The sequence below is a fragment of the Phascolarctos cinereus genome, unplaced genomic scaffold (genome assembly GCF_003287225.1).
Source record: "Phascolarctos cinereus isolate Bilbo 61053 unplaced genomic scaffold, phaCin_HiC Scaffold_726;HRSCAF=1367, whole genome shotgun sequence".
NCBI classification, from domain to species: Eukaryota; Metazoa; Chordata; class Mammalia; order Diprotodontia; family Phascolarctidae; genus Phascolarctos; species Phascolarctos cinereus.
In genome coordinates, this window is record NW_027556098.1 from 376,311,409 (window position 1) to 376,332,645 (window position 21,237).

Consider the following 21,237-nt stretch of genomic DNA (forward strand, 5'->3'; position numbering starts at 1 on the left):
GCACACACTAATAGCCACCTTGTGCAATGACTGACTTTGATAGACTTAGCTCTTCTCAGCAATGCAAAGATCTAAGACAACTCCAAAAGACTCATGATGGAAAATGCTATCCACAGCCAGAGAAAGAACTGTGGAGTCTGAATGCAGATGGAAGCATACTATTTGCTCTCCTTTTCTTTTGTTGGGTTGTTTTTTGGTTTTTTTGGGTTTTGGGTTTGGTTTTTTGGTTTTGGGGGGGGGTTTGCTTCTTCTTTCTCGTGGTTCCTCCTGTTACTTTTAATTCTTTTTACATCATGGCTAATGTTGAAAATATGCTTGATGTGAATGTAGAAGTAGAGCCCATATCAGATTGCATGCCATCTTGGGGAGGGGGGAGGGTAAGATGGGGGAGAAAATTTAAAACTCAAAATCTTATGGAAGTGGATGTTAAAAACTAAAAGTAAATTAATTAATTATAAAAACAAAACAAAAAAGATTCTTGCCAGAGTCCTCCTTAATAGGCTGATCCTTCACCTGGAAGACAGTCATCAACCTAAGAGCCAGTGTGACTTCAGAAAGGGCAGAGGAATGGTCGACATGGTGTTTGCTGCCCAACAACTCCAGGAGAAAGGACAGGTACAGAACAGAGGTCTGTACACAACATTTGTAGATCTGACCAAGGCTTTTGATACTGTCAGTCATGAGGGCTTATGGAAAATTATGTCAAAATTTGATTGCCTGGAGAAGTTTATCTGCATTGTATGTTAATTTCATGAGGGCATGCTTGCCTGGTTTCTGGATAAGGGACGATGCTCTCACACTTTCCCAGTCACCAATGGAGTGAAACAAGGCTGTGTGCTTGCTCCCATGCTTTTCAGCAGGATGTTTTCAGCCACAGGCCAAGCATTCACATGGTGGTCAGAAGAAGTGATACGAGCACAATCTCAAGGTCTCTCAAGAACTTTGGAACAGATTGTATGACATGGGAGACACTGGTGCAGGAGCACCTAGCATGGTGTTCCCTCATAAGAGAAGGCGCTGTACTCTACGAGCAAAGCGGAATTGAAGTAACTCAAAAGAAACTCCAGATGCACAGATTTTGAGAATCCACTCCAAATGTTCACACAGACTGTTTGTGCCCAACCTGTGGTAGAGGATCCCAAGCTCATGCTGGTCTGATCAGCCGCAGTCTGACACACTGTAACTTGGCTCTAGTATTGTGATGTCATTTTGGTCCTCCTCCAGCACCAAGGACAACAACCACCCAAGTGGAGTGGTTTACCATTTTCTTCTCCAGCTCATTTTAGAGATGAGGAAACCGAAGCAAATAGGGTTAAGTGACTTGCCCAGGGTCACAGAGTTAGGAAGTGTCTGAGGCCGAATTTGAACTCAGGAAGACTCATCTTCTTGACTTCAGGCCTGGAACTCTATCTACTGAGCCACCTAGCTGATCCTGACACATAGTAGGTGCATAATAAATGTTTATTGACTAAGTCGAAGTCAAACTCACTGGCCTATAGTTTGCAAACTCCCAACTCGATCAGCAAGTCCTCCCTTTTTTGAAAATTGGGATATTTGTGATTCTCTGATCTTATGGTACCTCTTCCATTCTCCATGATCTTTTAAACATTACTGGAAACGGCTCAGCAGTCATGGCTGCCAGTTCTCTCAGTACCTAAGCATATAGTTGACCTGAGCCAAGGGACTGGGAGTAATTCAGGGCAGCTTGGTGTTCTCTTGGCCTCTCCTTACTTATTCTTTTTTTTTTTTGGCTAGGCAATGGGGTTAAGTGACTTGCCTAGGGTCACACAGTTAATGAGTGTTATGTGTCTGAGTCCAGATTTGAACTCAGGTCCTCCTGACTCCAGGGCTGTTGCTCTATCCACTGCCCCACTTATCCCTTCTTTTCAGGGCTGCTCATCCACCTTTGGTATACACCTGGCACCCAACTCTTACCCAAGAAGTTGTAGCATGAGCAATAGCCACACCCCAGTAAACCATCTCAGCAGACGGCTAAACCAGGTTGAGGGTAACTGACAGGACTCAAAGCTGTTGGTGAGTTAGGAGGTGTCTACCCTAAGCATGTAAAGACTCCTCTCCCCTCCCACCCTGCCCCTGGCAGAATACAGGAATGAGAACCATTTGTTCCAATGGTCATAAAGGCAAATGAAGCAGGCACTCAGAAGCCTTAGAACGTGGTCAGACAGGGAAGATGCCAAGGTCATCCACTACATTGAGCCATTGACAGTCATGTTGACTTTTGTCATGCCACCAGACTTCAAAGACTCTGTGAGGCTGATGACTGTGCAACTCTACCTCACTTAAATCCAATTCATGTGCAAGTCAAGGCATCATCTGTGATGTCATTGGTCCTCTTCCAAAACATAAGAGAAAACAACAAAAACAACTTGTCCCAGGTGTCAACTCCCTGTTAGTCATTGTTTGATCACTTCTAATAGAAAACGTATTCTTCTTTGCACAGAAAACAGAAAGAATTGAGCAGCTACGACTTACTCTTTATTTACCCTGGAATGTCCCTTGGCACCTGAGGACTGCTCCCACTCTGGAACATCATTCTCTCCTGGGCCCTCCTCACGCAGCACCTTCCCTTCAACATGCAGCCAGGGTCCAACTTTCATTCCCCCTGTGGCTCTGCTTTGGACGTTCCTCACATGGTACTTCCTTCTCCCCCATACTCCTCTCAGCTCCCATCTGTATATGGTCCTCTTTCATCAAATGTAAGCTCCTTGAGGGGAAAGGTTGTCTTTCTTTGAGCTTTTCTTTGCGTCTTGGTGCTTAGTACATAGTAGGTGCTTAATAGATCCTTGTTGCCTTGTTGACATTTACAATGGAAATTTTCTCACCTTGTGATTCTTCATGGGCATAATCATAAACGGGGCAAAGAACAGTGTCTGGAAGACAAATTTGGCAAGAGGACACCAACTTTGTCTCATTCTAGCTCCTAATGCAAGAAATTTCAGCAGGATCCTTGAGAGAAACAGAGGTTCCTAATAGGGTGTTCTATACCCTAGATCTCTTCTGCCCTTTGTAGCTAAACTCCTCCCAAAAGGCAGGTGCCTCCACTTTCTCCTCTCACTCTCTTCTTAAGGCCTTATAATCTGGTTTCTGATTGTATCATTCCACCCACACTGCTCTTTCCGAAGTTACTAATGATTCTTAGTTGTCAGATCTAACGGCCTTTTCTTGGGGCAGTTACATGGTGCAGTGCATAGAGTCCCGGCCCTGAAGTCAGGAAGACCTGAGTTCAAATCTGGCCTCAGATCAAACACTTGACACTTACTAGCTGTGTGACCCCCGGCAAGTCACTTAAAAAAACAAAACAAAAAACCAATGGCCTTTTCTCTATCTTCATCATCCTTGACATCTCTGCAGCCTTTAACACTATCCATCACTCTCCTCCTCGATGCTCTTCTCTCTAGGTTTGTGGGCACCACTCTCACCTGGTTCCCTTCCTATCTAGCTGACAGCTCTTCTCTGTCTTTTTTGCTGAACCCTCATCCAGGTGGTGCCCTCTAACCGTAGATGTCCCTCAGGGCTGTCTTCTCTTCTCCCTCTAGATTACTTCACTTGGTGATCTCCTTAGCTCATTACTATCTCCATGCTTACCATTCTCAAATCTACCTATCCTCAGGCTCAAAAACTAGGAGTCATCCTGGATTCCTCACCATCACTCTCCAAGCTGTTGCCAAGGCCTGTTGATTTCACCTTTGCAACATCTCTGGAATATGCCCTCTTCTCTCCTCTGACACTGCCCCCACCCTGGTGCTGGCCTTTATCACCTCACACCTGGACTATTGCAATAGCTACTGATGGGTCTGCCTGCCTCAAGCTTCTCCCCACTCCAATCCACCCTCCATTCAGCCACTAAAGTGATTTGTCTGAAGCACAGGTGCAAACATTTCATTCCTCTACTCAATAAACTCCACTGGCTTCCTATTGCCTCCAAAACCGAATACAAAGTGTCCTGTCTGGCATTCAAAGTCCTTCATAAGTTGGCCCCTTCCTACCTTTCCAGTTTTCTTACACCTGACATCCTAAGGTGTACTCTTCAATCCAGCAACACCAGCCATCTGACTATTCCATGAACAAGACTCTCCATCTCTGGGCTTCAGGCATTTTCTCTGGTTGTCCCTCATGCCTAGAGTACTCTGCCTCCATGCCTGCTGATCTCCCTGGCTTCCTTCAAGTCTCAACTAAAATCCCATCTTTTGCAGGAAGTTTTTCCCAATCCCTCTTAATCCTAGTGTCTTCTCTCTGTTAATTATTTCCTATTTAATCCATATATATAGCTTGTTTGTATATATTCATTTGCATGTTGTATCTCCCATTAGATTGTGAACTCCCTGAAGGCAGGGACTACCTCCTTTTGTATCGCCAGTATTTAGCACAGTGTCTGGCACCTAGCAGGTGCTTAATAAATGTTTACTGGTTGATTGAATGTAATATTCAACTAACACACTGATTTTATATATATATATATATATATACATATATATATATATATATAGTATGTATATATATGTGTGTGTGTATTTATATATACATAGTAGAAGCTTAACAAATGTGTGATGAATTGAACAAAGAAGAAAAATGATCAGCCTATTTCATTGTCTCAATTAAAATGTGTTAGAAAGTTCCCTCTCTGGTTAAATGAAAGTAGAGTCAATTAAAATGCTCACTCGTGGCTTAGGTGAAGAGGGAGACATCAGCGCCTCTTCCCTATGGGACAACTCCTCATTCCATTCCCTCCATTTTGAGGGTCTAATGTTCAATGACAAAGATTTTTTCCCAAATACAGCCAGAAGGGGTCTTCGCCTTTCCAAAGTTTCTTAAGGGCCCATGAGACACGACAAAGACTTAACATCTGACTTGTCTTTTCATAGGCTTACATTGTAATAAGTAACAAATAACTTGAGCCTCTCCTCTATATGGCACAAGGCCAGTAGAAGAACACAGAAGGAAATAAAAAGATCAGGAGAAATAAACAGCACAGTTGTGTCAGAAGTGGGAATAAACATTTGAAAGGGAGTATACAAGAAAAGGCCAATGGGAGAATAAGAGGATTCAGGCTTGGTCCTGCACCAACAGGAAGGATGCTGCAGTAGGAACGTTTTCCCAGGTCACTCAGCCTGGACACAGGGATAGAAAGGAACGTGCCATAGACCCTAAAGAAATAAGTGCTTGGTCATGAACTACAGCATGAAAACATAGGGATAATTGGTAATGCATGCTCCAATTCTCCAATTGACTGGTGGTCACCGATGGAGAAAGTGACTTAGGAGCTCCATGTAGACAACAAGGTGATCTACTAAATAGAGTGCTAGACTTGGAGACATTCAAATCCTGCCTCAGACACGTACTAGCTGTATGACCCTAGGCAAGTCATTTAACTTCTCCTAGCCTAAGTTGAGGCAGCTAGGTGGACCAGTGGATAGAGCACTGGGCCTGGAGTCAGAAAGACCTGAGTTCAAATTTGGCCTCAGACACTTAGCAAGTATGTGACCCTGGGGAAGTAATTTACCCCTCTTTGCCTCAGTTTCTTCATCTATAAAATGGGCTGGAGAAGGAAATGGCAAACCACTCCAGTATCTTTGCCAAGAAAAGCCCAAATGGGGTCATGAAAAGTCAGACACAACTGAAATGACTCAACGACAACATTCAGCTTAAGAGAAACAAGCATATGCAGAAGAATACTATGACTGGAGCTACACAAATCATCTTATTATAAGGACTTAAAAGCATAACGTGCCCAAACCAAAGCACCAGAGAGACATGAATTGTTAAATATCCATCTTCTCCATTGGCATCTCTAGATAATAAGGAAATAGAGACAAAACAATGAAATGACACAAACGATTCAAGATGTTCCAGCTGTGTGCCAACTTGTCATACAATAAGGTTGGGCCATTGCCTTGAGCTACAGTCAAGAAAGCAGTGTAATAGGTAGAGAGAAAACCCAACGTTCAAACTTACTTGGGGCTCCTGCCCCTTAATTTCCTGAAAAGTAGACAGAAAGCTCTGCAGATGTACAAAACTGAATGGGATCAAGGCTGTCCAATTTAAAGACAATTGGAACTGAAAAAATAACATTATTCTGTTTGTCAGCTGGCCAAATTTTTGTTGTTGTGCAGCCCTGTCCGACTCTTTGCGACCCCATTTACAGTTTTCTTGGCAAAGATACTGAAGTGATTTGCCATTTCCTTCTCCAGTTCATTTTACAGCTGAGGAAATTGAGAAAAACAGAGTTAAGTGACTTGCCCAGGGTCACATAGCTAATAAGTATCTGAGGCTAGATTTGAACTCATGAAGACGAGTCTTTTTGATTCCAAGCCCAATGCTCTATGCCCTGTGCCACCTAGCTGCTCCTGTTATATAAGTACCTACATATCATCCTCAATTTTGCCTGCTGGCCCACAAAACCTAAAATATTTATTATCTGGCCCTTTATAGAAAAAATTTGCCAAGCCCTGTCTTAGAGCAATAAGAGTGCTAGGAAAGAATAGGTCAGGGTTTCTTTGTTTTTAATTCTATTTTTTTTTCAGATTCTCATTCTTTCTCTACTACCCCTCCCCCCTTTGAGAAAGCAAGAAAAACAAAACCTCTGTTATAAACATGTATAGAGAAGCAAAACAAATGACCATACTGGCCATGTGTCAATCTGCACTGTGAGTCCATCAGCAGCAGCAGCATCTCTCTCTGTGTCTCTGTCTCTCTCAGGAAGTAAATAACGTTTCCTCATGGGTCCTCTGAAATTGTGATATTATGTTGATTAGAATTCCCAAATCTTTCAGAGTACTTTGTCCTAGGATATTATTGTTACTGTATAAATTGTTTTCCTGGTTCCGCTTACCTCACTCTGCAACAGTTCACACAAGTCTTCCCAAATGTCTCTAAAACCAGCTGCTTCATATCATTTCTTACAGCATGATAATATTCCATCAGCTTCCTATACCATAATTTGTTCAATTGATGGATATCTCCCACTCCCTTAGTTTCTAAGTTGGTAGGTTGATTTGGTTTTGTTTTGCTACCACAAAAAGAGAAGCTACAAATATTTTTTGCACATATGGGTCCTTTTCCTCTTTCTTTGATCTCTTTGGGGTATAGAACTAGTAGCATTATTACTGAGTAAAAGGGTATATACACATTTTAATAGCTTTTGGAGACATAGTTCCAAAATGGACAGGTTCACAGTTCCACCGACAGTGTAGCAACAGGTTGGTAATTTTAAAATCCGTGATATAGCATTAACAACCATTTACCTTCTTTTCCAATTTTAGATTCTGTAATAAGATAGCAATTATTTTTAGGTCACTAGTACCCAAGACTATTAAAGCTAAATCTATTACAAATTACAAAATTACAAAATTCAATGACATCATTACAAAAAATACATGATATTAATCATAATGATTAGTAGTAACAACTTGTACATCCATCGTTACAATCATTTTATACACCAGTATGCACTCTTATAAAATACCCTCTTAAAGAATACATTTCCGGCTGTTGACATAAGCAACACAAGTAAAGATATCTAACAGTAAATTCAGCTGTCAGTTCCACACAATCCATTTCACACTGCTAGGTAAACTTTTCACTGTTCCCTCCAGAAAGACATTCATCAGGAATTTATGTAAAGTCTTTTTATACTGGAGGGGGTAGTCACACTCCCACAAGGAACCATCTCTTTGCTTGGGAGTAGCACTATCCTCTTCTTCCAGACTGGCACAGTCACCCTGGCTTTTTGCCTCAAGCTCCATAGGAGCAAAAGTTCATTTACAACATAATAATACATAACTGCCATATTGAACTTTGGAATGTTTCCTTTGTGACTGTTTTGAAATCTAGCAGTAAGATAGAAAAAAACTCCAATTCTGTGTGTGTGAGTGTGTGTGTGTGTGTGTGTGTGTGTGTGTGTGTGTAACAGGGGTGTGCTGGAGCCTGCTCAGACTGCCTAGTGAGAACAAATTGTTAAATTTTCTTACTGAGCATTTAAACCTCAGAAATCAGCAGATGCTTCAATCAGGGCTTGATTTTATTGTTCTAACTATCTAGACTTGAGAAAGTGATAGAGAAAATAATAATAATGCCAATCAAACTTAAAAGTGTGTTCTGTGCACATTTTTTCTGATAAGCCAATTGTTAAACATTTACTAGAACATGCCAGTAATGTGTATGTGTGTGTGTAAGAATACATATCTGTAAATTTTAGGAATGTACACAAACATGATACAAGAGCATATTCATCATCATAACATTTAATCATTTTAATAAAATCAACTTGTGTAACAAAAGAAAAAGACTCATCATACATATCTTAATACCTAGTGTTTATTTTTATTTATTTAGAGTTTTCAACATTTACTTTTATAAGGTTTTGAGTTCCAAATGCAATATGATATAGGCTATACATATACAATCATACTAAACATATTTCCACATTAGTCATGTTATGAAAAAAGAACCAGAACAAAAGGGAAAAACCATGAGACAGAAAAAAAAAGAGAGAAAATAATATGGTTTGATCTGCATTCAGACTCCATAGTTCTTTCTCTGGATATGGATGTCAGTTTCCCTCATGAGTCTTTTGTAATTGTCTTAGATCATTGTATTGCTGAGAAGAAGTCTATCAAAATTCGTCATCACAAAATGTTGCCGTTACTATGTACAGTGTTCTCCTGGTTCTGCTCACTTCGCCCAGCATCAGTTCATATAATTCTTTCCAGTTTTTTCTGAAGTCCACCTGCTCATCATTTTTTATAACACAATAGTACTCCATTACATTCATATACCACAACTTGTTCAGCCATTCCCCAATTGATGGGCATCCTATCAATTTCCAATTCTTGGCCACCACAAAAAGAATAGCTAGCATTTATATAAAGCTTGAAGGGTTTCAAAATCCATCACATGTATCATCTCATTTGATTCTCCCAACAATCCTGTGAAGTAACTATTATTATCCCTATTTAACAGATGAAGAAACTGAGGCAGAGTGAGGTTAAGTAATCTGCCCAGATCACACAGCTTTTAATATCAGTGGCAGGATTTGGACTCAGGTCATCCTGACCCTAAGTTCACTATCCTAGCCTCTGAACCAATCAACTGCCTCTCAGTTGGATCTGCCTTCTCAACATTAGGTACCCAATGAGTTCAGCACAATATTATTGAACTCTTAAAGCAAGATGTTAACCAAAATGTTTGTGCTTCAGCAATGCCAGCACCAATTCTTTCCTTTGTTTGAGCTTATTATGCCCAGCACTGGTAGAAGGCAAGGATAATTTTGAGACTGGTTAACAGAAGAAGAGAAGAAGCCAATCAGTCATTCAAATAGCATTTATCAAACACCTACTATGTGCTAGATATTTTGTATCCTAAATGCTGGGGATAAAAAGAAAGGGGATCTCAAATTCACAGCTGAGGTAGCTGGGTGGCACAGTGGATTCAGCACTGGCTCTAAAGTCAGAAAGACCTGAATTTGAATCCAGTCTCTGACACTTACTCACTTTGTGACCCTGAGCAAAGCCACTTACTTTACTTCTGTCTGCCTCAGTTTCTTCACCTGTAAAATAGGGACAATAATAGCACCTACCTCTCAGGATTGTTATGGGGATCACCTAAGCAAGTCACTAAACTCTCTGTGCCTCACTTTTCTCATCTGTAAAATGGATATAATAAGAAAACCTACCTCGAAGGGTGGTTGTGAAGATCTAATGAGATAATATAACCAAAGTACATCGCAAAACTTGAGGAGCTGTATAAATTCTACCTTTTAGACCTATCTCTAGATTCCCTGGACATCCTCCAGGATTAGACTGTACTTCTGAAAAACAAATCCCTCTGCACAGGCATCATGCAGTCTGAAAAATTCTGGCCACAAACAAATCTTAACATCTTTTTTCCCCCCAGACTACATGATGTCCATGCAGAGGGATTTTTTTTTCAGAAGTCCAATCAAAAACCTAAAGTTTTAATTGTTCCGTTTTTTAAAGGTTGCTACATGATTCCAGCTATTTGTGCAAATCCACAATCTGCACTTGAGTTCACCTCTTCTCTGCCAGAAGATGGGTAGCAGCTACTCCTTTCTCAAGAAACACTTGAGACAAAACACTGAAGTAGCCCATAATTTGATTTCACTCCCTGGTGTCAAAATGTCATGAAAACAGAAGCAATTCTCTTCCTCCCATTTTTATAGTCAGTGCGTTGTGATAACAGTTATAGATGGTGCTTTCTGCAACCCTGTTCTAACATACAAACTTTCTACTGTGCAATCTTTAGGTTACAATAGGCTGAAAAGTAATGTTCTAAATATTCGATTGCTCCCAAAAGTATCCCCTTATTTCTCACTGCTTAAAAGGGACAACAGTCAGTAAAATGAATGAACGAATGAATGAAGACGTCTCAAGTGTCTCTGTTTTTTGCTCTTGCAAGACCTTCAGCTATAGCTGAAGTCTCTCTTGGAGTCTTCCTCTTCCATTTAATCTCCAATGCCTGAAAGTGCTTTACAAATATCACGTGATTCTAACAACCGCCTTGGGAGAAATGACCTATTAATACCCTCTTTGACAGAGGAGGGAAAAACAGAGGTCCCAGAGAGGTCAAATGATTTGCCCAGGGTCACAGAAGATGATGACAATCGCTCCTAAAACCCCGAAAGGGTAGGAGCTATCTAAAATGAGACAGCCTCTTTAGAAATGAGGAAACCGACTGAGCGGTTAAATAGCTCGCCTAAAGGGGCCACTGGCCTAGTAAAAATTTGATACAGAACTCAGACTGAGGTGTGCAGCCTAACTATTAGCAAGAATGCTAATTATTATCAGTATCATCCTTATCCCCAGAGCCTTGCTTCAGTCTTCCCTCCCGGGTCCACCGAGCCTAAAGCTGACTCTCGAGGTTTCCCTCTTTGGCCAATCATTGTGAGAGGAGGCGGAGCCTGCGAGCAGCAGCCGAGCTTCCCCTGGGCATACATAAAAAGGTGCCTGGGGCTCACCTGCACTAGGAGAAAGGAGAACTCTGCCATGGTGGGAGCTGTCCGGCTCGGGCCGCTGGCCCTGCTCCTGCTGGCCGCCTCAGCCTTGGCGCACTACACCCCGGACTGGGAGAGCCTGGACGCCCGGCCCCTGCCCTCTTGGTTCGACGAGGCCAAATTCGGCGTGTTTGTGCACTGGGGCGTGTACTCGGTGCCGGCCTGGGGTGAATGGTTCTGGTATTTCTGGCAGGGCGAAAAAGATGCCGACTACGAAGCTTTCATGCGCCAGAACTACCCACCTGGCTTCTCCTACGCCGACTTCGGCCCCCAGTTTGAGGCTAAGTTCTACGACCCCAAAAAGTGGGCGGAAATCTTCGAGGCGTCCGGGGCCAGGTGAGACCGGGCGGGGACCAGCCTGATCCCAGCATGCTAATGAGGAAACAGACCCAGAGAGATTAGGGGAAGGGGTGGGGAATGGGAAGTAGGGGTCTGGGTCCAGGATCTCGGAATTCAAACCCAGTGCTTGCCAGGGCTGCTCCATTAAGCCGCACCTCTTCCCATCCGGAGAGTTACAGGGAAGGGCTGAGTGAGTTTGGGGAGGGAGCTCCCCGTCAGGGTTTACTTAAATCCAGCCTCCACCTCTGCCTTCTTCTGTATGTACTTATATAATGTGGCTAAGACTTAGATCTTTATAAATTTTACCGCTTTTATCCTATTCTTATCCCCCTTTTACAAATGAGGAAATAGACTGAGGGAATTTAAGTAACTTGCCCACCTTGAATCCCCAGCACTTGGAACAGTGTCTAGAACAAAGCAGGTGCTCAGTAAATGTTTACAATACATACAGTAACTAGATGTGAATTTAGCGCATTTCTGACTCCCCAGTCAAGGACTCTATCTAAGAGGGAAAGAGCTTGCTGTGAGTTAGCATGCAAACTCCTTGGGAGTAGGGATTGGTTCATTGATTGTATGTGTATCAATAGCCACTGGACCAGCACCTGACACATAGCAGGTCAGCGATTGTTTGACTTCCTTGAGCTTCACTTTGCTCATCTATAAAATGAATGAGTTCTATTTAACCTGTGTCACCTTGGCCAAATTATTTAACTTCCTTCCTGGACATCAGTTTCCTCATGGTTTCTGAGATCCATTAGAGTTCTCCATATATCATATGCAGGTGTTTAACTGTTGTGTCCCTGATTAAATTGTAAGCTTCTTACCATAGGGACTAGGTTTTGCTCTTCCTTGTATCCCCAGCTCTTATATCAGTGACAGGCATGTAGCAGACACTTAATAAATGTTTTGTTGCCTTGAACTGACAAACATATTCAGCTCCTAGTAGGTGCTGGGCTGTTCCTTAGCAGTACAGATGCTGTTATACGGAGGTACCGTGCAATTCAGGCAGCTTCTCCTGAAATTGAGTAAAATTACTTGGGGACCCCAAAACAGTGGGTTAGCTGCCTAGCACTACCAGCTAGAGTGACTTCAGTGACCACCTGGGGAAAATGACCACTTTTGTAACCTATAAGTCAGTAGAATAGAAGCTTGTAATAGTTTTGATTGGATGTATTTTTGGCTTCTTTTGGTGTCTTGTCCAGGATGTAAATCTGAAATGAGATTTACATAGGAACATAGATTTGGATAAATGAGATAAAATCTGATAGCACTTCCCTCATAGGGTTACTTTGAGGCTCTGATGAGAAAATGTATGTAAAATAAGCTTTTCAAGCTTTTAATACTATGTCAGCTGTTATTCTCACATAGGTTAAGAAAAGGAATTCTTAGTCTTAATCCTTTTTGTGTCCTGGATGCCTTGGCTGATCTGGTAAAGCCTACAGTCCACATCTCAGAATCATGTTTTTTAATTTGTAAGGCCAGAGAACAAATAGCTGTTTGTTTGTTTGTTTAGATAACTGTTTTACTGGTGACCTTTCCCATTGTTCACATTTAATTTACTTTGATAAGCATTTATTAAGCACCTACTATGTGCCAGGCCCTGGGGATACAAAGACAAAAATGCAACAACCCCCTGCCCTCAAGGAGCTTACATTTCACTGATAAATAAGTGCAAAAGAATTTAAGCAGGAAGAATGCATTAACAACATGGCTTTGATGTCCACAGGTATGTGGTCCTGACCAGCAAGCATCATGAGGGCTATACACTCTGGCCCAGTCCTACATCTTGGAACTGGAATTCTATGGATGTAGGGCCACACCGAGATCTGGTGGGTGAACTGGGACCTTTCCTCCGAGAGAAGTAAGTGTGTTTGGTTTTTTATTAACCCTGGACTCCCCTTTATTGGCATTCAGTCACTTGACAATCTCCTCTTGGCTTTCCCCAATAACTAAGAGTAATCTGCAGAATGGTCTCATTGTCACTGAGCATTATATTGTCCAGGCCCTGCTTGTTTGAGGTTTAAGCCAAAGATGACCAGGCTACAAGTGGCATTTGGCTGGTGAATAGAAGCTGCCCAGAATGGACCACAGTGTCTGTGTCAGCCGAGAAAAGAATCTCCTGACCTGGGGGCTTCTCCAGTCCTACTGTTCAGGAAGTGTTTTGAGGCCTGGTTCAGAACAATAGTTCTGAAAAAGATCTGGAGTTTGATGTGGCAGCCAAAACTGCTAAGGTTAGGTGGAATGGGCTGCCTTCCACAGGATGGGTGGCCCCTCCTCAGGTCATCTAGCAGAGACTAGATAGTAGTGAGGATTCCTATCATGGATAGATTGGACTTATTGGTGCCGAAGAGTCCCTTCTGAGTCTCCGGTTTTGTGATTCTGATCGGGTGATTGCCTATCACATGCCCCTCCATTCATTTATTCCTCCCTAGGTTTTGCCCCAATATACTCACTCAAACCAGTGCACTTCTTCACACATCCCCTTGATCCTGAACTAAAGAAAAATTAGAGTTTGAGTTGAGGAGGGTAGGGCAGGTAAATCCAAGTCCTGGAGTTAGCTTCTGAATTTGAGTAACTAGCCACACCACCCACCCACCCCCAACTTAGATTTAGATATAATATATCAGTGGCTCCCCAAACCTTTTGGTCTCAGGACCCTCTGAAAAATTATTGAGGACCCCCTCAAAGAGTTTTTGTTTATACGGGATATATCAATCAATAGCTACTGTATTAGAAATTAAAATACCTTAGTATTTATCAAAATAGTTTTGACTTTATGAATACCCCAGAAAGGGAAGTGCTATTTCTGAGCTATTTAAACTAATGGAGGGCAGGAACTATTTACAGAAGATTCTCTAGGGTAGAGACCCCATATTATCTGTCTTACTGGAAGTCATCTGTAAATGAAGGAATGGAAGCATTTTCTTACAGCCTAGAAAGTACTAAAGGGTTAGCTGGGAAGAAAGGAAAGATAGGGATGTGAGTGGGGGGATTACAATCCAGAGTCAGAAGATAATAGATGTTTGCACAGGTTGGGGGAAAAAATGTCCCAATTTGCTGTCCCAATTTATTATCCATCTCCATAATATAGGGTGTTTATACCTCTAGGTAAATATTGCTTCCAATAGTATTCTCTAATGGCATGCCTCTAATGATGCAGATCTCAACGCATCCTCTGCAGTTGACCTTTGCCAGAGGGTGTCCATCCAGCATGCTAGGGGACTTTTTCTTGACCTTTAAGAATTAGCAGGAGAGCAGGTGCTCTATCCATTTGTTATCCCTGAGACACACCACATGATGACCTGATCTTGTTTTTAACTCCCCTATTTCTTTAGTGGTATACTTTAAGCCACTTCTCCTTTGTAATTCAAGGCAGCTCTTGAAGTAAATCCTAAAATATATATTTGTTGCTGATGAAATGAATCCCTCCTGTGCAACTCCTTAAAACAAATATTTCTGCACTGCAAGGAAAGTGAATATTTTTTTGGATTCTAATTCCTCAGTTTGTCAGCTTCACACTACATAATGCATATGTGAAGGTCCTACTTCTATTTGTGTTTTTAAAGTAGCCTTTGAAAAAATTCCATATGAGATAATTCTACTGAAAAAAAATTGAAATTTGTTTCAGATTCTAATTCCCCCATCAGTTCCAGTGTCAGTTCCACACTACGTAATGTTAGGTCTTGCTATTTATATTTTAAAGGTAGCTATTTTTAAAAAATTCCTTGTGAGATAATTGTTTCCTGTTTCATCTTTTTAGGAATATCCATTATGGACTGTACCACTCACTCTTGGAGTGGTTTCATCCCTTCTATTTGCTTGACAAGGAAAACAACTTCACAACCCAGAATTTTGTCAAGGCCAAGGTCTTGCCAGAAATGATTGATCTTGTGAACAAGTAAGAACCTTTCTGACCTTCAGTTTTCATCCTCTCTAAGACTGGGTTGGTGAATTTATATTATAATTCCCATCTCATAGGGCTTTATAACCCTAAAAGGCTAGAGAAATGGAAGGTGCAGGCAGTTTTTGTTGTTTGTGAAATATCCTCTTAGGAAACAAGTCATTCCACTGAGCTCTGACTGCAGCCTTACTAAGGGGTAAGGTCAAGGTCTTCCTATCTCTCCAAGGGACCAATAATTTATGGAGTGAAGGGCTAGCTAGATAAAGCCTGTTAACACTGCCCTGGGAATGGGTTCAGGGAATAGCAGTCTATGGCTTCAAAGCCTTACTATTTTTTTGAAGTATGTCATTTCCTTGGAGTACGGATCTCCCATTGAAGAGCTTACTTTCCAAGGCAGACAGCACCTTCTTAGAGTGTCTGTGGGTGCTCAGAGATAAAGCAGCTTACCAGGTTCACACAGCCCAGACGGTTCAGGGGCAGGACTTGAACCCAGGTCCTCCTGACTCCAAGCTAGCTCTCTGACCACTGCTCCATGCTGCTTCTCTACAAAATACTTGACATCCATGCTTTCAGCCCTTTGAGGCTAGGAGAGTAGTCTAGTTCCAGTGTTACAGATGAAGGTAGTAAGACTCAACAATGAAATTCCTTGCCTGAGGTTATGTGGTTCTTCATAAGTGCTTGAGGCAGGCCTAGATCCTGGGTCTCTGGGACTTCTGGTCCACTGCTAGGTCACTTAGACCCCATTGATGCTCTAGATTGTAAAGATTCCTCCAGCATGTCACCCTTCCATGTGTCTTTCAGGTACAAACCTGACCTGATCTGGTCTGATGGAGAATGGGAAGCCCCTGACACTTACTGGAATTCCACTGAGTTCCTCGCCTGGCTGTACAATGACAGCCCTGTAAAGGTAGGTGACTGGTGAAGGACTGGTTGTGACTGTAGAAGGTGGAGTAAGCCAAGGCCTGGAACCAACCATATCCTTCCTTCTCCTCCGTAAGTGGTCAGGAGAGAAGAGAGTTCTTGCTGGAGAGATAAGGAAGCTTTCCAAGAATGCAGGATGCAGTGCGCTGCTGTGGAGGTATTTTGTGGGACTGGGTCAAGAGTAAGAAATTCAAGTTCCTGTACAGTCACGCTGTCCTGTTGAAAAGAATTATTCCCTAGCATGAAGTCTTGAGTGACATCCCAATACAGGTCTGGGGGTAGGATCACTGAATGTGCCAAAGCCTAGTAATGTAAATTTCATTTCATTTCAGCCAGTGTTTTATGCAATACCTACTATATGCACACTGTTTTGATAAGATAGTCTAGTAAAGGAAATAAATCACAAGCACACAACTATAATACAAGATCGTATGTATGATCCATGCAAAGGATCTAGGAGTTCTAGGAGAAAGCTAGGAAGGATAGCTAACATACTGGATAATGAGATACAAAAAGATCTTGATAAGACTAGAGACTTGGGCTGAATCTAATGATGAAATGAATAGGGATGAATAGAAAATCTTCACTTGGGTACAAAATGTCATCTTGGTGGAAGATGGAGACTCAAGAAGGGGGTGAGGAAGGAAAGGAATTAACAGACAATTGTTCTGAAAAGGACCTGGGGAATTCAGCGGACTGTAGGATTCATAGGAGTTAGCAATGTGACATGAGAGCAAAAAAAAAATGGCTAATGGGATCCTGGGCTGCAGTAAGAGGGCCTGAGCTTCCAGAAATAAGGAGATGATGGTGCTGCTATTTGACCCTCTTCGTACCTCACCTGGAGGATCATGTTCAGTTCTGGGCACCACAGCTTAAAAAGGACAAGGATAAGCTAGAATGTCAAGAGGAAGACAGCTAGGATGGGGAAGGGCTGTGCATCCTTATCATGAGGACCAGGGAAGGAATAGGGCTTGTTTTGCTTTGCTTAGCAGAATACATTCTTGAATTGCAAAGTCACCTAAGAAAACCTGGTCAGCTTCCTTTTATAGCTGTACACAAAGGAATCCATGTAGCTTCATCCCTGGTGACTCAGTTCTACCTTGCTTTTAGGATCAAATCGTGGTTAATGATCGATGGGGCAAGGACAATCCCTGTAATCACGGAGGTTACCTTACCTGTCATGATAAGTACAAGCCAGATACCCTTCCAAAACGCAAGTGGGAAATGTGCACCACCCTTGATAAAAACGCCTGGGGGTATCGGCAAACGATGAAGAGCAATGACGTTATGACTGATGTAGAAATCATTTCGGTAAGAGCTGCTTTGGCTTTGGCCTCCTGAGCCAGGGTGGAGAGAGGGAGCATATAGTAGGAAGACTATAGCAGGAGACTGGGATTCAGGTTCTAGCCATGTGATCTCTTCCTTAGATATTTTCCTCATCTGTACCATTAGGAGATTGGACTAGCTCGCCCTCTGCATTGAAAGAATCTTCTACCCAGCTCTGATATGGAGTTCTAAGGTCTCTTCCTTTTCTGACATTCTTTGTTCCAAGAGTCTTCCCAGCTCTGGAATTCTGATTCTCAGGACTCTTCCTACTCTGACATCCTGGGTTCTAAGAGTCTTCCCAGCTCTGATAGCATCTCCTCCATGGAGCCTTTCCCAACCCCTGTGCCTTCCTTTCCAAACTACTCTGAATATCTTTGTATTCATTCATTTTGGATTTATGGTGTATATATCATTATGTTATATCTTCCCCATTATAATGGAAACTATTTTTGAGTAGGGATTGTCATTCTTTTTCTTTTTTTGGGGGGGGAGCACTTGGGGTTAAGTGACTCATCCAGGGTCACACAGCTAGTAAGTGTCTGAGGCTGGATTTGAACTTGGGTCCTCTTGACTCTAGGGCCTATTGTTCTATCCAGTGCTCTGCCTAGCTGTCCCTATTCTTTTTCCTTCTTGTATTGCCAGTGCCTTTGACATTGCTTGGCATATAGTAAAAGGTTGAAAAATATTTAGTGGGTTTGCTTGAGGTTCCTTCCAGCTCAAAAGTTCTGTGTTCTAAGAATCCTTCTAGACCTGAATTCAAAGGGGCTTTTTGGCTATGTGAGTCTGACCTCCATGATCTCTAAGGGCCTAAGAAAATGTGCCCAAGGCTGTTTGGTGGTGGTCACTGTTTTTAACATTTATGAGTTTCTCAGCTGTTTCCAGCACTGCTGTTAATAGGTGAGGTACTTCACTGTTTCTTTTCTTTCTTCTTTCCAGGAACTAATTGAAGTTGTGACTTTTGGAGGCAATTATCTGATCAACGTTGGGCCAACAAGAGATGGGATCATTCCCCCCATCTTTGAAGAAAAGCTTCGTTCTGTGGGGAGCTGGCTGAGCATCAATGGGGAGGGGATCTATGCTTCTAAGCCATGGAGGGTGCAAATGGAAAAGAACACCACCACCATATGGTAAGTTGCCTCCCTCTGCATTTGAGGATCACTAGGTCCATGTCCCATCCAAGGTAAGGATCTCTCTTGTATCCAGACATGGTTTACCCCATGACCAGCAGTCCCTACCTATGGAAATGGACTCTGATAGGTTAAGTGCTCTGTGAAAATTTCAGTTAAAGGTGAAGCTTCCATTTGGATAAGTCTGTGGTGGCTGTTTTCTACAGGTACACCACAAAGGAGTCTGATGTGTATGCTTTCTTCATCTCTTGGCCAAAGAATGGAGTGGTAGAGCTGAACTCCCCTGTCCCAACATACAGCACAAAGGTAAGCCCCCTTCCATGGTGCCCTTTCTTATAGAAAGTTCCCTCCCACTGTGGAAACATTAGCCACGTCAAAACATCCTCTGAAGCAGAGGTATCACACTCATGGAGCTGCCCACAGCAGTGGACATTACAACATAGATAATGTTCATTTGTGGTTTTCTGTGTCATTATGCAGCCCACAGGTTGAGTCTGTTTCCCATTATGATTTTTAGTTTCCTGGGTTGGAAGAACATTCAGCACATCCCAGAAGTCCTCTAGTCTGTTCTAGAGCTGGAAGCACTGTTCATAATTTTTCTCTTCTCAAATAGGAGAAATCACCTCACCCTGCTGCTTTGCAAAGTTCCAAATTCTTTTGTCTGGGTTGATTGTTAGATGTTGTTTTTCTGCTCTTTTTCTTCTTACTTGCTGTGTGACTCACTAAGCCTCTTCCAGCCTCAGTTTCCTTATCTGTAAAATGGGGATAGTAGCACCTTCTCAAGGATTGTTCTAAGGATCAAATGAGATAGCATATCAGGCACTTAGTGTATCAGTTCTAGCTACTGTCTCTTTAGGTAGCACAGTCTTACATGCAGATGGTTTTGGTTCTTGGATCAGCCAGGAATTTCCTATGTAGCTTTCCCTCTCTGAGGCCCCACCCTCTTGCCTATCTGATGAGGAGAATGGACCAGATAATACTTAATAATCTTCCCCACTCTGGTTCAGCTGGCTACATATAATGGTCATGTCTTGTTCTTTATTTTTTTCTTTCTAGGTGACAATGCTGGGACTCTCAGGGCTGTTGAAGTGGTCAGAAGGCTCAATGGGTAAGGGTCTTGTCATTGCCCTGCCTGAATTCTCTCCAAGTATTGCAAACATGAAAACCTGGACCCTGAAACTACACAAAGTGGAGTAAGGCATTGTGTCCCGAGGGCACCACACCAATTCTGTGACTCTAACATTTTGATTTTTGCTTCGAAGACATGAACATTGCAATAAATTGACTTTACTTAAGCCAAAGAGGAATTTTCTGATCCATCTTATTCAATGGCCAGTGCACCCTGTTTGACCTCAGTGGGTACCTCTGGTTTATAAGCCTGCACCTCCCTCCATGAAAGAAAGGCCTTTCAGGAGGGAGATCTCTGTGTTTCCCTGACCTTACCCATGCAGTTGACCTCAGAAATTAATTCAGATGGATGTCTCCTCCTTTTTTTCCTGTGCCCCTTCTATGTCAGGTGCCTCCATCCTGTAAGTAGGGGTCAGGTACTAGAAAGCAGAACGAAGTAGAATAGGTTTAGCCAGGTAATGCCAAGTTTGTTGGTTTGGTGTCAGCTGCTGGTTGAAGAAACTTCCTCAGCTCCTGAGATTTGTGAATTCAGCAGCACCTCCCTAGGGGGGACAAGACGAGGATGGCTTCCCTGGCTATCCCTGCCTTTCCACTTCTTAGACTCATGCCAACCACCAACCATGGCTGCATTAGAGAACCCTGAGTGTAATTCTAAACAATGCTCGGTAGCAGAGTTGGTTGACAGTTCCATCTTAGGGGTATGCAATTTTGTGCCGGAGAGTGGCACTGTGGATACCAGGGACTGTCCCTCTCTATAGAGCCTCTCTATAAAGCCAGTCCTAACCTTGTTTAAAAACCAAATCTGTTCATGAAGAAGACCAAAGCAGACTGGTCTCTAGTTCCTGCTTCTTAGTCCTGACAGTTCCCCGTGGAAGAAACCTAGAGGGATTCCTGCTGCCTTGGGGTAGGGAGGAGAATGGGAAAGGAGCCTGAGTGACATCCACATCATGAAGAATTTGCTTTTTTATTTGCATTCTAATCTGAAAAGCCATGAATGGCACTATGTCATTTACTACTAAACTCTCCTTTAAAATGTGCAATTAAGAAACAAATGCTCTAATTTCATGTTTCTGTCTTGTGCCTCTTTATATGTGAATATACACATATTTTTTTACACCTGTAAAAAAAATAAATAAACTTTTTGCATTTAAAAAGGATGGTGTGCTGTTTGTTCTGCAGGTGGGCCCTTGCCTGCCTTCTCAGAAATCACTTGGTACAAGAGATCTTTAGGGTGTCCCCCAAATTGAATAGTAAAGTCAGAATCCTGATGTTGGACAGTGAAAGAGTGACCTTTTAGGAGGCAGAAGTGCTAAGGTTCTAATGCTGCCTCTGCCACCAACTCATGTGGGAACCTTGGTCAAGTCAGTTTTTCACTCTGAGCCTCACTTTCCACCTCCATGGTTGGAATGCCTCTATCAGTTGTTACTCCTAAGTGACTGTGTAGTAGAACGAGTCCCGGACAAAAA

General features: G+C 42.4%; 1 protein-coding gene across 1 annotated transcript; it reads left to right on the forward strand.

The window, feature by feature from the left end:
• Positions 1-10,925: 10,925 nt before the first annotated feature.
• On the forward strand, positions 10,926-19,944 carry LOC110206066 (tissue alpha-L-fucosidase-like). Its single transcript, XM_020983086.2, has 8 exons — positions 10,926-11,365; positions 13,095-13,229; positions 15,129-15,266; positions 16,071-16,176; positions 17,301-17,501; positions 18,453-18,643; positions 18,850-18,949; positions 19,700-19,944. The coding sequence occupies exons 1-8, from the start codon at positions 11,022-11,024 to the stop codon at positions 19,838-19,840; spliced, it is 1,356 nt and encodes a 451-aa protein (XP_020838745.1). The 5' UTR covers positions 10,926-11,021; the 3' UTR covers positions 19,841-19,944.
• The last annotated feature ends 1,293 nt before the right edge of the window (positions 19,945-21,237 follow it).